At 40.1% G+C, this 13,477-nt stretch overlaps 1 protein-coding gene across 2 annotated transcripts in view; it reads left to right on the top strand.

Annotated features, from left to right (window-relative positions):
* CLASP1 (cytoplasmic linker associated protein 1) overlaps positions 1-13,477 on the top strand; it is a 168,529-nt gene that overhangs the window by 94,369 nt on the left and 60,683 nt on the right. Inside the window, exons 20-23 of one of the 2 annotated variants that reach the window (XM_062498277.1) lie at positions 4,009-4,116; positions 5,617-5,643; positions 7,083-7,250; positions 12,383-12,490. In XM_062498277.1, the coding sequence (XP_062354261.1) occupies positions 4,009-4,116; positions 5,617-5,643; positions 7,083-7,250; positions 12,383-12,490 (411 nt within the window). The remainder of the gene's footprint in view (positions 1-4,008; positions 4,117-5,616; positions 5,644-7,082; positions 7,251-12,382; positions 12,491-13,477) is intronic. The other variant, XM_062498278.1, reaches the window with a different exon arrangement.

Raw genomic sequence — 13,477 nt, 5'->3', positions numbered from 1 at the left:
GGAGCCAGAGGCAGCACAGCCTGATGATTTCCAGTAAGGATAAAGTGCCTCTCAGAGAAAATCATGGTCCAGAGTCAGGTCTTTCTAACGTTGTAGAAGTGCTAAATATGCATGGAAACCATTCTGATGCTAGTTGTAAAAGGTTTTAAAAATACTGTCTATAAAGCACGTTTCTACTTGATCTCTGCGTGTCTCCCATGTCCATGTGTTATTTAGCAGTGATACAGCTAGGGCTAGAGGCTCTTTCAGGAATGTTTTTCTCCAAGTGGGGCAAAAGCCCCAGTGCTGGGTAACCGAAATGCATTAACCTGATCCCTGGAGAGACTGTCATCATCTCAGTGCATTCATGTATAACTTATGTGGTTGTAGGTATCCCTGTTCACAACATGGAATTGATTAAAGTGAGCTGTGGAGCTGTTACATGCCATTTGTAGACTATTTGAAAACCATTTTCTTCAGTGTGATATGCAGGCTGAGTGTCATAAAGCCTGTGGCTGTTCTGAGCACTGGGAATGGGGATGCTGCAGTGTCCACCCAGGGCACTCAACCTGCCAGGTGAAGCCTCTTGTAAAGCAGAAATGTTATTTATCATAGAATCTTCTTGAATTTGTTCCTTTTCTGAAAAAAAAAAAACAAAAACAAAAAACAAACACAACAATAACAAAAAAAAGCCAAAACAACCTTTCTAGGTTTAGGTATTTATTGGACATTTCAAGGTTGATTCTGAACCATTGTAAAAATGACAATAAGTGTAAAAAATAAAACAAAAACCTCCTAAAAATCCAGAAATGGTTTCTTAACATGACACATTTATATTTAGTCTTTCAAAATCTTTTCTGTACCAGCAACACTGTGTCCCATGTCAAATTTAGATCAAAGGCTTTTTTATGGAAATACTTTTATGGTTTTTGGAAACTAGTTGGGGCAGTCTTTATCTGTTCCTTTGCTATGCTGCTGTTGTTAGGATGCAGCGATGCTTTTAAAAGCAGCAGAAAAATAATGGTTATGAAATATGAATTGCTACATCTGTAGTTTGAGCTAGATATGGAGAAAAACCCACTTGAAAGCAAAGAAGTTTTGGGAGGGGAGGTGTTTGCTTGAATTAAAAGAGGAACAAAAAAGTCTAAATAACTTATTTGATTTTTTTCCCAGTCCTGCTTGAAATTATTTTTTCTGTCTGGGTTTGAATGATAGAGATAAAGGCACACACATAGTCCTATGTGCAAATAACTCTTGGATGTGAGTGCAGATTCTTGCTTGCAAATGAAATTCCTGGGGGAATGTAGAAGACACGTATGTGTTGTATGAATTAAATACTATATATGTATGCTGTACTTGGTATAATATATATTAAAATCCATTTGCACAGTGCAAATCCAGTGCAGTGTTCAAATGCTTGTCAGCATTTTTTAAAGGATGAGAAAATAGGTATCAATGTTGGGACTCTCTTCCTCCTGTGGAAGAACAATTTCTCTCACACTGTTCCCTCTGACACTCAGTAGGCCTAAATCAGTGTACCAATGTACCAGTCCAAAAAGAAGTAGAATTTTGTTCCTGGGCATGCATGCATTCATTCATTCATTCACTGGCTGCTGGTAGGAAACTGTCCACCAGCCCTCAGGGGTTTGAAAATAGGGCTGAGTTCTCTTTTTCCAATCCTGCTAATAATCATGTGTTAATTAAGTTTTCATTAGTTCTGTTTCATTTTTTAAAGCCTCTAGAATTTGTTTCAGAAGGTAATCTCAGTTTTACTTTATGTATTATTTTAGGCTTTGTGTTTCTTAAGTTGGACAAGTCACGTATCTTGTCCCAGTTTTCCTTTTCTTAGTCACCTACTGATGAAGATGCAAGAAAGAAAAAAAAAAAAAAAGCTTTTGTACATGTGTAGATGCAGAAAAATCCAGGAAAGTTTGAGGATCTTAAGTGGCCTTTGTGTAAGAGGAGGAGACATCAGTCCCTTCTCACCTTTTCTTGGCCCATGCACATCACTAAATGTGTCTTCCAGTACTGCCTGTTACTGTATGTAGTGTTGAATTTCAGCTTGATTTCCCCCTAGGACTTCCTGCAATCCCAAAGCCTCCCACTGGCCTTCTGGAAGCATGTAAATGATTTATTTCCATTAGTGGTTCCTAAAAGTGGTCAGGTTGAATTTCTTGTCTTACTGTGATGCCTTCCTGGTAGAAACGAAGGGAAGCCTTGAGGCTTCTGAGAGGAGTGCAGTGTCTGCCTGCCTCCTTCCCTGTGCCCCCCTGCCTTGGAGCCTGTGTGGGGCTTTGGGTCCATACCTCATTAACAAGTGACAGAGTGGCTGTGCTCACCCGTGTGTAGCTGTGCCAAATTTGCATGGGGTGGGATCTGGCTGCCAGAGAGCTGTAGAGCTGCCTCTGGCAGTACATCAGGCTGGTCCTTTGTAAGGGGCAAGAATGCCCTAGAGCAGAGGAATCTGCAGCCTTGCTGGTGGTAAAGACATCAGCAGCCAGTTTTATGGCTGTTGGACCCACATGGGTGTGCTCAGAGCTTGTTCAGTTGAGCCAGTGGTTAAAAAGTTGTTTGTGTTTTCCCAGTTTTATGCTGATGATTCTTTACATGTCTCTTCTTTAAACAATTGTTTGAATATACATACCTGTACTTTGCCTTCTGAGCTGTTTTAAAACTAGGTGCTGGTGGAGAGGTTTGAAGTAGAGCTGTCTTAGGCTTTCTCCCTTGCAAACAAATTTGCCCTTTCTTCTCAAAGTTAGGCATCTCCTTGTCACTTTGTGTCTAGCAGAAGCTTTCAGACTGTTATGAACAATTTTGAGAGCTCAGAGAAGGAACATTGTTCCCAATCGCTCTATCTGGGCTGCTTGCCATTGTCTTGTCCTGCATGTGTGCCTTATATGTGAAGTGGGTTTTTTGGGTGGGAAATGTGTATCTCCCTGTTCGTATTTCTCTGTATGCTTATGGTGGAGACAGAGGACAGGAGATGAGTATCTATAACCAGTGGGTGCACTTGTCTAGACTTCTCTTACCTGCTGTGGGTTTTTTCCTTTCATTATTGTGCTTGAAACTTGAAGTCATCCTCTGAATGCAGGATAGCGCTGGCACGAGTCCTGAGAAAAAAGCTTCAGATTTGGCCAAGAACTGACCTGTTGAAAAGTATTGATGGAGGCTTTCTTTGTGTTACTCTTAATTATCATTTCTTTCCCATTAACTAGAGACAGATAATTGAAGCTTAGCACTGGAAAGAACATTCTGTAGGAAACTACGCTGTCCCAGGAAGGGGATGAGCTGATGACCCTGTAAGCTTTCCTAGCTCAAATTTCTGTGTCTTTTCCATGAGGAAAGGACAGAACAAGGACTGAGAACACTTGGAGACTTTATATCCCTTCTCTGCTTAAATAAAGAGAAGGCACACTGTTTTTCTCAACATTGATTATGTTGAATAGGGCTCTCCATTACAAGTAAAGTGGCACTGTTCTCTGGATAGATATAAGGGACGTGTAAACAGCAGGGAAAATTCAATGAGCCTGAAATAAAACTGTGATCAGACTGCGCTGACAGACTGTCACAGGAGTGCATGGCAGCCTGCACAGGTGGAGTGGGATATAGAGACTAGCTGGAAATCCCAGTGAAGGAATTTGGGAGGGTGTCTGTCACACTTGTCTCTGAAAGGGTGATCACCTTGTCAGAAAGTAATGATTTGATACAGGAAGCTGCATTTAGGAGACTTGAAATTTTTTGTTGATCCTTGGTAAAGAAGCTACTATAGAACAGGAGCAAAGGCTATAGAGAGGTAATATTTTTAATTAAACTGGCTGCTAGCATTACAGAAAGCAAAGAAGTTTTTGTAGTATGGACTGTGGGTGTTTCCGTGCTCTCCCCTGCATCTCAGCCAGCCTAATAAAAGATGTTGCCTCTCCCAGTAAATTTCTTTTATACCCTGGGTAGCTGTGTGTATGGTTTGTTAGATGCTGCTGCTGCCTTTGTAAGAAACTTGTTAACAGTCTGATTGTCTTTGGATTCCTCCAGGTCGGATTCGCACCAGGAGACAGAGCTCTGGCAGTGCCACCAGTGTCACCTCAACACCTGCTGATACCCGAGGCCGCAGCCGAGCTAAAGTCGTTTCGCAGTCCCAGCGTAAGAATTGCTTTATTCCTGGGGGAGCAGAGCAAAGAATTACCAAGGTGTTGCTCTTGAGTAGAAGTGGCACCATCAGAGAATTGGGCTCGTTTTGGACATGTAATGAAACAGATCCCCACCTAGCCAGTGTGTGCTCCTGCTGACAGACAGGGCCCCAAATCTGAGTGCTTAGTGGCGGCCTCTTTTTACCAGTTGTGCAGCAGAATTTCATGTTGCTGTGATGTGTAGCTCTAAATAACTGGCACTGTGTCTTGCTGAGACACTCCCTGTGCCTGTAGCTTGACTGCTTGCCCTGCCAAGCCTCTCCTGCTTATGTGACTCTATTTCTGTATGTGTGAACATGTGAGCTGTCTAAAATAAATGGGGTTTGGCATCAGTTGAAATTAGGACATTACCTATTTTGTGTAGGATGTGGGAAAAAGGGTTCTGCTTTGATTCACATGACACATCTGTGCTCTCTGGCTTCCTGGAAAGGCATGATTTTCTCCTAGGAGCCACACATATGGTGGTGCTGCACATTTGTCATGTGTATCTGAGGAAAATTTTGTCACTCAGACTTATAAAAGGAGCTGGTAGAAACTCCTTGTTATTAGGACCTTGTGAATAGGAGATTGGGTTTGTGGAAGGACCTGTCTGTTCTGAGGACTTGTCTTGCTTTGTACCCCTATTTGAAAGCCCTTCTCTGTTCATTCTTTCATTGCTTTGCTCTGTCTTGCTGGAGGGATGAAAAAGCAGTTTATAGCCTTATGTTAGGTTGGGAGAACTGCAGAAAGACATAGTATATTGAGCATGGGGCCAAATGGAAATCTTTACATTGAGGTCATCAAGATATATTTGGGCTTTGGGATGCTAATGTAAATTGATTTCTTCAGTGTTGAACCTAGAACTGATCCAAAGCCAGAAGTGACCTTTTTTCCCTAAACTTAGTGGTGAAAAAATGGTCATACCAGACAATACGAGTCTCAGAAGTATTTAGAAAAGAGTTATTCTTTAAAGGTTTCAAAGATTATAGACCTATTTTTTCTGTAGAATGCCTTATGAAGATTCAGGATGGTCATATCTGGACCTGCTGCCTTGGTCTAGTTTGCTGAGTTTCCAGCCTAGCCCAACCAGATGTGATCTTTATCCTTAAACCAAATGTTGCATGGAATAATTTACAAATTCAAATATAAGGAGTCAGTCCCAGGACCAAAATCTCCATGCCCACACAGTGGATAACCATGTTGTAATTTTGCAGACTGGGTTGGGTGCAAGTTAGAGCAGTACTTGGGTCTTGGTGTCTTGGTTGACATTTTGCTGTGAACTTGGTCACACTTGGGAGTTTTAGCTGCATCTGCACATTAACTCACTGCATTCTGCAGAGGCCTTAGGAGTGACATGTTTGTAAATAAATCTGTCTGTATTGTGTATTGCACAAACCGCATGCTGAACGCTGTATTGTCTTGCTGTCTTTTAATCCACTTTTTGCCTGTCCCTTGGTCTGCCCTCATAATCAAGGATCCAGATCAGCTAATCCTGCTGGTGGTAAGAAACATTTTCCCTTTCTTGCTTTTTCACATTATTTCCTTCACATTTTTTTAACTGCTAAGCTTTTAGCTTTCCTCATTCTCTCCTAACTGTAATTTTTAAAAAGCATTTTGTTGGAGTCATAAATCAAAATATCTGTGGCAAGTGATTTTGCTTTCTCCCACTAATCAAACAGGGTAAGTGTTCTGATGTCGAAGCTGGCTCAACCCCCAGGGGCTGAATTCTTCTCTCAGTTACTTCAGTACATCCCTGCTGACACCAGTGAGATGACTTTTAGGTAGTGGTGCTGTGTGGAATACTGGCAGCTGTCACTTTGGTGGGGGGAGTGGAGAATGGATCCAGCACCACATACAGTACTGGAGTATGTTTGATTGGTTTGGAATACCTCTGACCAAGAAATTGGAAGGGGCGAGTAAATTTATAATGTGCTGTGGTATAGTTTGTGAGGCTAATAGAGTTGCATATCTTCTCAAATTAAGACAGAAGAACAGTCTTCAGCTCTTACTAGTAACAATATTTGGAAATGAAATTTTTGTGAGATGTTTAGATGCATTTCAGAAGGAAGTCACTATGAATATTGGTTCAAAATGTGAGCTTGCCTAAGTATGGTCTTGCAGCCCTTTCAAATGTAGTTTTCCTGGCTCTTGCAGCAAATAAATTTAATGTTAGAAATAGTAATGGCAAGAGCAGTTTTCAGGGACTCGCATACTTATTTCTTAGAAGAAATATGAAGTTGCCATGGAATATTCAAAAAGACAGGGAAAAATAAAGCAGGCCAACTATTGAATTTGCTAAAAAGTTTCATCATCTGAAAAATAAGTAACTTGGGTTTAACCAGCCAGACCTAAGTAAGCCCGCATATCTGTGAGTGTGAGGCTCATGGGATTTACCCATTTTTGTGCTGAACTGTTCAGATGTGATGAGTTTGTTTTTTTCCTTCACTGAATTACTGCAGAAGAGCAGTGCCACCACTGCAGCGTAGCACAAAGCTGCCTGAGATGCTTTGCAGCAGGCAATCTGTGCCAGAAGCCAGGGCGCTGCAGCACAGCTCTGCACACAGCCTGGTTCGTGTTGTTTTATGATGAGGTGAGGCAGCTTGGAAATCCCTTGCTGCTGCAGCAAGGCTGCCCCAGCACCTCCACAAGCTCTCCTGAAGCCAACTTGGGTATTCATACACTGCAGTGTCTGTCTTGGGCTTGATCTCCATGGGTAGCAGGGGGTTGCTGATGTCAGTGTTCATTGTCTACAGGCTTTCCTCAGTCTTCTTGAAAGCTTATAAGGAACACTCCCATTAGTTTTCAGAGGGATTTGGATTAAATTCTTACATAGAGCTGATTGTGCTCCGGTTTTGCTGTCAGTGTGTTTAAAATCTTGGGGGGTTTTAATTGTTGTTGTTATTATTGTTATTGTTATTATTATTTCTCATTCTCTTCTAGCTGGTAGCCGGTCTAGTTCTCCGGGTAAGCTCTTAGGAAGCTCCTATGGTGGTCTGAGCAGTGGAACATCCAGAGTGCAGCCAGTGCCATCATCTTCAGAGAAGCGCAGCAAGATTCCTCGGAGCCAGGGATGCAGTCGAGAGACGAGTCCCAACAGAATAGGCCTAGGTAAGAACATTCACTGCAGCCACCTGGTGCTGCCCAGAGTGCTTGCAGGAGGGGCTGTCCTGCTGACTAGGAAACTGGAAACTAGGAAAAATGTTACTCTTCTGAGTTTTTCAGCTGACAAGTTAATGTGACTGTGGTTTATAGGAGAATAATTTCAATTTTCCAGGTTGAGCTTATGGTTTCACAGTAAGCCTAGAGATGTCATGATGTGTTTTCTGTTTGAAATTCAGCATAAGCAGTATTATTAGATCAGGAAGCAAGAACACTTGTGAATAACCATCATAACAAAAAGACCTCATTTAAGCTCAGTCCTAAAATGAGTTGAGCAATCTTTAGAGTCACATGGAATCAAGGGCAAAAAAGCACCTTCCTGGATTATTTTAGAAATTTTTCATCTTAAATGGTTTGCTTCTTTCATCCTTACTAACCTGGAGCCACTTTCTTAGAACGTATTTTAGACTTATGTATTAATTGTTCTGGTTTTGATACTCTCATCTCAGTGACTGTTATGTAAATATTCTGTAATAGCTTCTATTTTCAAATTTATCAGCAGACTTTTTAAAGTCAGGTGAGTAAATATCTATTATACTTTGAGTTGAAGTGAAAAGGTATTCAGTGTGGTGTCAGAACATACCAATTGTTTAATAGAAATTATTTTATAAGTTTGAAGTTAATGTAAAAGAAGAACATTTAAAATGATAATGTTACTAAATTATTTTTTATCTCCAAAGACTTTGCTAGTAGATTGAAATTAATTGAAATTGGAGCCTTACTTTTGGCAATTAAATTTATAACTATTGCCTTAGCAATAGTTTTGTATTTTACACTTGAGCTGCATTTTTATTTAGAGGAGGTTGTTAATAAATAAGTATTTTATTCATTCTTTCCCATATACTAATATGAGTTTAAAGCACCTGAGTATGTATGCCATTATGATTCATAAAAAATACTGCATATTCATTGCGACTGCTTTTCCAAATTTAGTGTTCTTCTCATGTCTGATCTATTTCGTGGCCTCTGTATGAATACATTGTGCTTCTCTGTTCATTGCTTTTAAAATGTAAAGTGCCTCCCAAATACTAGAGGTAATTGTGCTGCTATCACTGTGTAGAAGAGCATTGTTTTTTAGGAGGAAGCAAAGAATGGTGGATGGTACCATCACACATGCCTAAGTGGATAATCATATTATGTGGTCTGATTTTAAACATTCTTGAGCACCTGAAGGGAAATTGCCTTGTGTAAAATCCTCACTCTTGGGTTGCCTGCTTTCAGGTATATTACAGGAGCCTTGAATTCTTTTGGAAGAGGAATTTGTATCTCATTTCTCTGATGTGCTCCCTCAGAACACAATCAGTGCTTGTTCTTTGAGAGTGGGAGAGAGCTCTGACATGAATTAGATGTGTGGCTTTCACCTATTCCCCCCGGGCTGATGGACACAGCCTGGGTTGAGCTGTTATGGGAATAGTAGTGTCTGACACTTTACTGTTCAGTTGAAGAAATTTTGTCTTATTTATTGGATTTTGAAATTTGTGATACTGACCCAGATGGAGGTAGCTTTTGAGCTGTCAGCTATATACCATTATTCCATTGTACTTACTACTTTATAACATAGTAGCTAACAGTATTTTATGCTTCCTTATTGTGTTGCTTCAGTCTCTATATTTTCTTGATATTTTGTTTTGTTTGTTCATTTCATTAAATAGACTCCCACTCACCTTGATTTCAAATACAGAAACCATCCCCTGGAGTTTTTCAGGGCCTCCTGGGGCAGTAGCAACAATAGAGTCTTCTGCATGTGGATGCCTGTTAGCATTAGTACCTTGCTGCTAGCTTTGATTTCCATGATGACTACAGGTATCCATGAAGTAGATTCCTTCTGTGTGCTGGGAACCTTAAAGAAGGCTTTTTTTCCCCAGAGGCAGCACAACAAGGCACATTCAGTGTGCTGAGGTCCTGTCTGGTAACCTATATGGCTCTGCTTGTGGCACTTGAGTTTTAAGCTTGCCTCTGCTGTCTGCTCAGTGAGATTTATTAGTGGTGATATCCTTTCAGGGAAGGAGGAGTGCAGTCCATTTAGTCTTGAGTGTTTCTTTGGGCCCCTTGAAGGAGACCATCTGCTCAAACAGGTGATGTCCATTTCCCATGGATTGAAAATTATCAGCCTGAAGTTAATTCTGTTGGATGCTCTACAGATCATGTGGTACAGCTGGATCTGAATGAAGTGAGAGATTCAAGACAGCCCTTCTCCAAAGAGTGGAGCAGCACAGCTGCCTATCACCTTCATATAGCAGCACTCTTTCTGTTGGGGTTATGCTGTGTATATTTATTGGAAATCTGCAGGCAGTTCTTGACTTGCCTAGACTGGGTGTTCCCCACTGCAGAGATTTCCTTTGGCTGTTTGGCAGAATTTCAGACTCTTTAAAATGCTGGTATTGATGTAAGAAAGCATCTGAATGATTTTTAGTCTCCACTTAAGAATCATTAAAATTCACACCCTAATGAAATACTTGTTTCTTCCAAGTGGTGGACTGGGGGACAGGGGCACTTCCATGTTCTGCTGGTAATACTTGCATCTGTTGGGTTCCACTGGCATAAGACTGCTTAATAGTGTGTTTTAATAATGGTGTGAACCATGTCTAAGTGCTCTGACTATCCAGATGAAATTGGTAAAACTTAGATGTACAGTACACACTAGAAAGTTGGAATATTACTGAAAACAACCCATCCTTGTCCTGTCCTAGATTTTCTCACAGCAGAGCTGGCTGTGAATACACTGTCTGCTTTCATGCTGCCTACTCCTCTTAATCCATTTTGCTACTCATTCACTTGATTTCTGTCCAGCTTTTGGGGGTTGAGAATTCTCAAACTGAGACTTGGTCTGGCTTTGCTTTTGCTCCCTGCACTACAGAGACAGGCTGTCACAGTATGAGAGACTTAGCTAAATGACAACACTGCTGGCTTTTACTGCTGGCTGTGTCTAAAGGAAATAGTCTGAATAGCTGATACAAAATTTCTACACAACATGGTGGTGAAAATGAGAGGCAGGTGCCTGGGAGTCCACTGTAGACTCATCCTTCAGTTCTTTGCAATCCATTTTTTTTTCTTGCTTTTCTTATGTATCCAGTAACATGCAACCCTTTTATTTGACCATTAATCCTGGAGTACCCAGTGTTTGGGTAATCTGTTTTTGAAGTCAGTATTATGCTTCATCTGTGGCATTGTCTTACTAGTGTAGGACAATGCAGTTAAAGTGCATTTTCTTCATACTTCATGCTGCTGCTGTTAGCTGGTATGGAAGGAGAATCTGTTGTGTGCATCCACTATTTTTTTTTAATCATTCACATCTCTCCCTCTCTAAAGAGCCTTTACTGTTTTTAGTAGGGTTGTATTATAGAAAAGATGGGCAGATCTTCTCTGTTTAAGAGAAATGACTGCTTGTGCAAACCTTATGTGAAGGCTGCCATTATTTACATCTAAGCATGAGACCCAAGAATGAGAAGTTTGCTTCTGGAGAGTCTGCAATTTCAAACCAAGTATTTGTGTGGAGAGCTTTAGTGTTAGCTTTTGTTAACTGTAGTTCACCTGTCTGCTTTTTCCCTTGTACAACTGAGATGGGATTATTGTACTCATGGACCCTAATTTCATCCAGTTATTATAATTTAGTCTTATTTATTGTAAGACCATCTAACTCGGTACCATTAGGCATTATGGTGATCTGATCAGCTTGGTTGATAGCTCATCTTGCATTGTCTGACATCAGAAGTCAACCATCAGAACCATTAATTCATTGGAGGGATATGAACTGAGTTTTGCAAAACTGGGAGGGATTTGGCAAAGCAAGAATCTGGCAGAATTTGAATTTTAAAGCCTAAATATGAAGGTTTCTATTTTGTTCTGTACTGTTTTGCTTGAAGGATGCTAATATATCCAGTGTATGTGAGAGAACTGAAGCACTGTAGAGAAACTTCAGCTTTACTTTAGGCATTTACGTTCTGTATACAAACCCAATAGAGATTTATAAGAATATATATATATATATTCTGAAGCATGCAAATGACATTATTTCGATAAAAACGAGGATACAGTCTAAGTATTGGCACGTTCATATTAATACATATGTATCTCTGCTGTGTTGTTATCAAAGCTGGTAGATTAGGTTTACTCTGTGCCTGAGAAAATTCCTCAATGGCGATTCCTGAACACATGAAATATGCTACTGCCTTTTCAAAACAGCAAGGGAAATTAATGTCATTAATTGTCTCCTGACAATTAACTGCTGATTTTTGCCCTAAGAAAATGTTGTATTCTTCATCAGGAGTAAAGCTTAGAAAATAACTTTCTGCGAACATTTTTAAAACATGCAGGGTCTCAAATATCTGCAGGCATGTAGGGTTTTGTCCAAGTAAAAGAATATAGTTTAAAGCTCCCCTGAAGTGTGCGTATGTCTCAAGCTGTGTGAATATAAAACCATAAAGATAAACTTCTAGAAATGTTTAAGGAGCATAAGTTAGCTTCTGTCAAATATCTGAAGCTACTGCTCTCTTCAAATTCAAATCACTTTTTAACCTGTCTTTCAGGTATTCAGGTTCTAAAAGTTTTTTCCCCAGTATCTTTCATTGGAGAAAGATATCTCTGTGAGCCTGTGACCTTTTTTTCCCCTTAGGATATTTGTTCAAAAAACTCTTTGTGAAAGGCAAATCTATGTAAAAATATCATATTGGTATAATGATTGCTCTAAGAAATTTTTGTCTGCTATTTTGCTCCAGAAGGGTGTTTATTTTAAAATTAAGGAAGAAATATTCCGGAAGGGTTTCTTTCAGCCTCATCTGTTTTGCAACAGTAGAGCTTCCCTAAATGATTAAAGATTCCTGCTCTACTTGAATAACAAAACTTGGATTGCTTAAGAAAAAAGCAGACTGCCAGCCAGACATTAAATGCTGCTGAAATTTCACATCACAAACATAGCTCAGCATGTAAGGTAGTTGGTTTGTTAAGAGCCTGAGCAGGCTGCTGCAAATTGTAATTACTGATGTAATAATTACCATAACTAACAGAACTGTGACTTGACTTTGAGCTTTCTGTCCTCATTAAACTTGTTCACCTTCTCTGAAACTCTCCATGCTGCATGCTAGCACGGAGCAGTCGTATCCCCCGACCCAGCATGAGTCAGGGGTGCAGTCGTGATACCAGCCGTGAGAGCAGTCGAGATACAAGCCCTGCTCGGGGCTTCCCTCCACTTGGTGAGTACATGTAGGCATTGGAGCTTTAAGGGTCAATATTTTTTTTCCTTTCTCCCTTGTTGTGATTGCCCTTTCAAGACACTGCTAGGTGGAATGAGCTCTTTTCTGTCCTCTGGATTCCTGACACTCCCTGTTTCCAACCCCATTTTTTTCCCCCTTCTGTTTTCTTCTGCATGCTTCAATTCTGGTTCTCAGCATTTCACTGTTAGTAGGGAAATAGCTTAGTTTGAACTTTTGCAATTTTTAGTTTCATTGAACCAGCTTGTATTGGGCTGCTGTGCTTCGCTTGATAACACTGATGGAAGTCTATGGGAGGGCAAGCCTGGATTTTCTAGGTCACAGTGAAGTACTTTTATAGCATCTTAGCCTGTTGTTGAGGTTATTCATGTTTCAATTTTCTTACATCTAGGTACAGTTACAGTATATAATTTCTATCCTGGCTCCACCAGTGGAGATAGCTGAGCACTTTTTGTAGAGGTTTTATAGGATAGTCAATCATCACTTAAGTTGCAATGCTATTTTGTAGGAAATTTTGTCAGGCAGTGTAAAACCAAGGAAAGACTGAGATTTTAAAGGAGCATCATTGAACTGCAGTTAAGGTGTACAGTACAAATAGAAAATCTCATTACACTTGCCATATGCAGTTTTTCTGCACAATGAATACAGCAAGATAGTTAATGTTTCTGATCAAATACCATATCATATATTCAACCAAATACATTACTTCCTGTATCCAAACTTGTCATCTCAGATATGAAATACAGTTGATCTCCAGGCCCTCGTAATTCATTAGTAATTTAATGAAGAATGGTGTTACAGTATCTGTTTTGCACATAGTGACAAAATACTGTTATGTAGTGTGTAAATGGAACATAGCACAAGTTCTAATACTGGAGAAGCTTTTGGGTTCAATGACTTCATTATATTGAGCTATAAAATAATCTGTTTACATTATTATCTCAACTTCTTGTGAAAAATGGAAGGGAA

The sequence above is a fragment of the Cinclus cinclus genome, chromosome 9 (genome assembly GCF_963662255.1).
Source record: "Cinclus cinclus chromosome 9, bCinCin1.1, whole genome shotgun sequence".
NCBI lineage: Eukaryota > Metazoa > Chordata > Aves > Passeriformes > Cinclidae > Cinclus > Cinclus cinclus.
The sequence above is the reverse complement of the archived record's forward strand: the minus strand, read 5'-3'. Positions and strand labels throughout refer to the sequence as shown.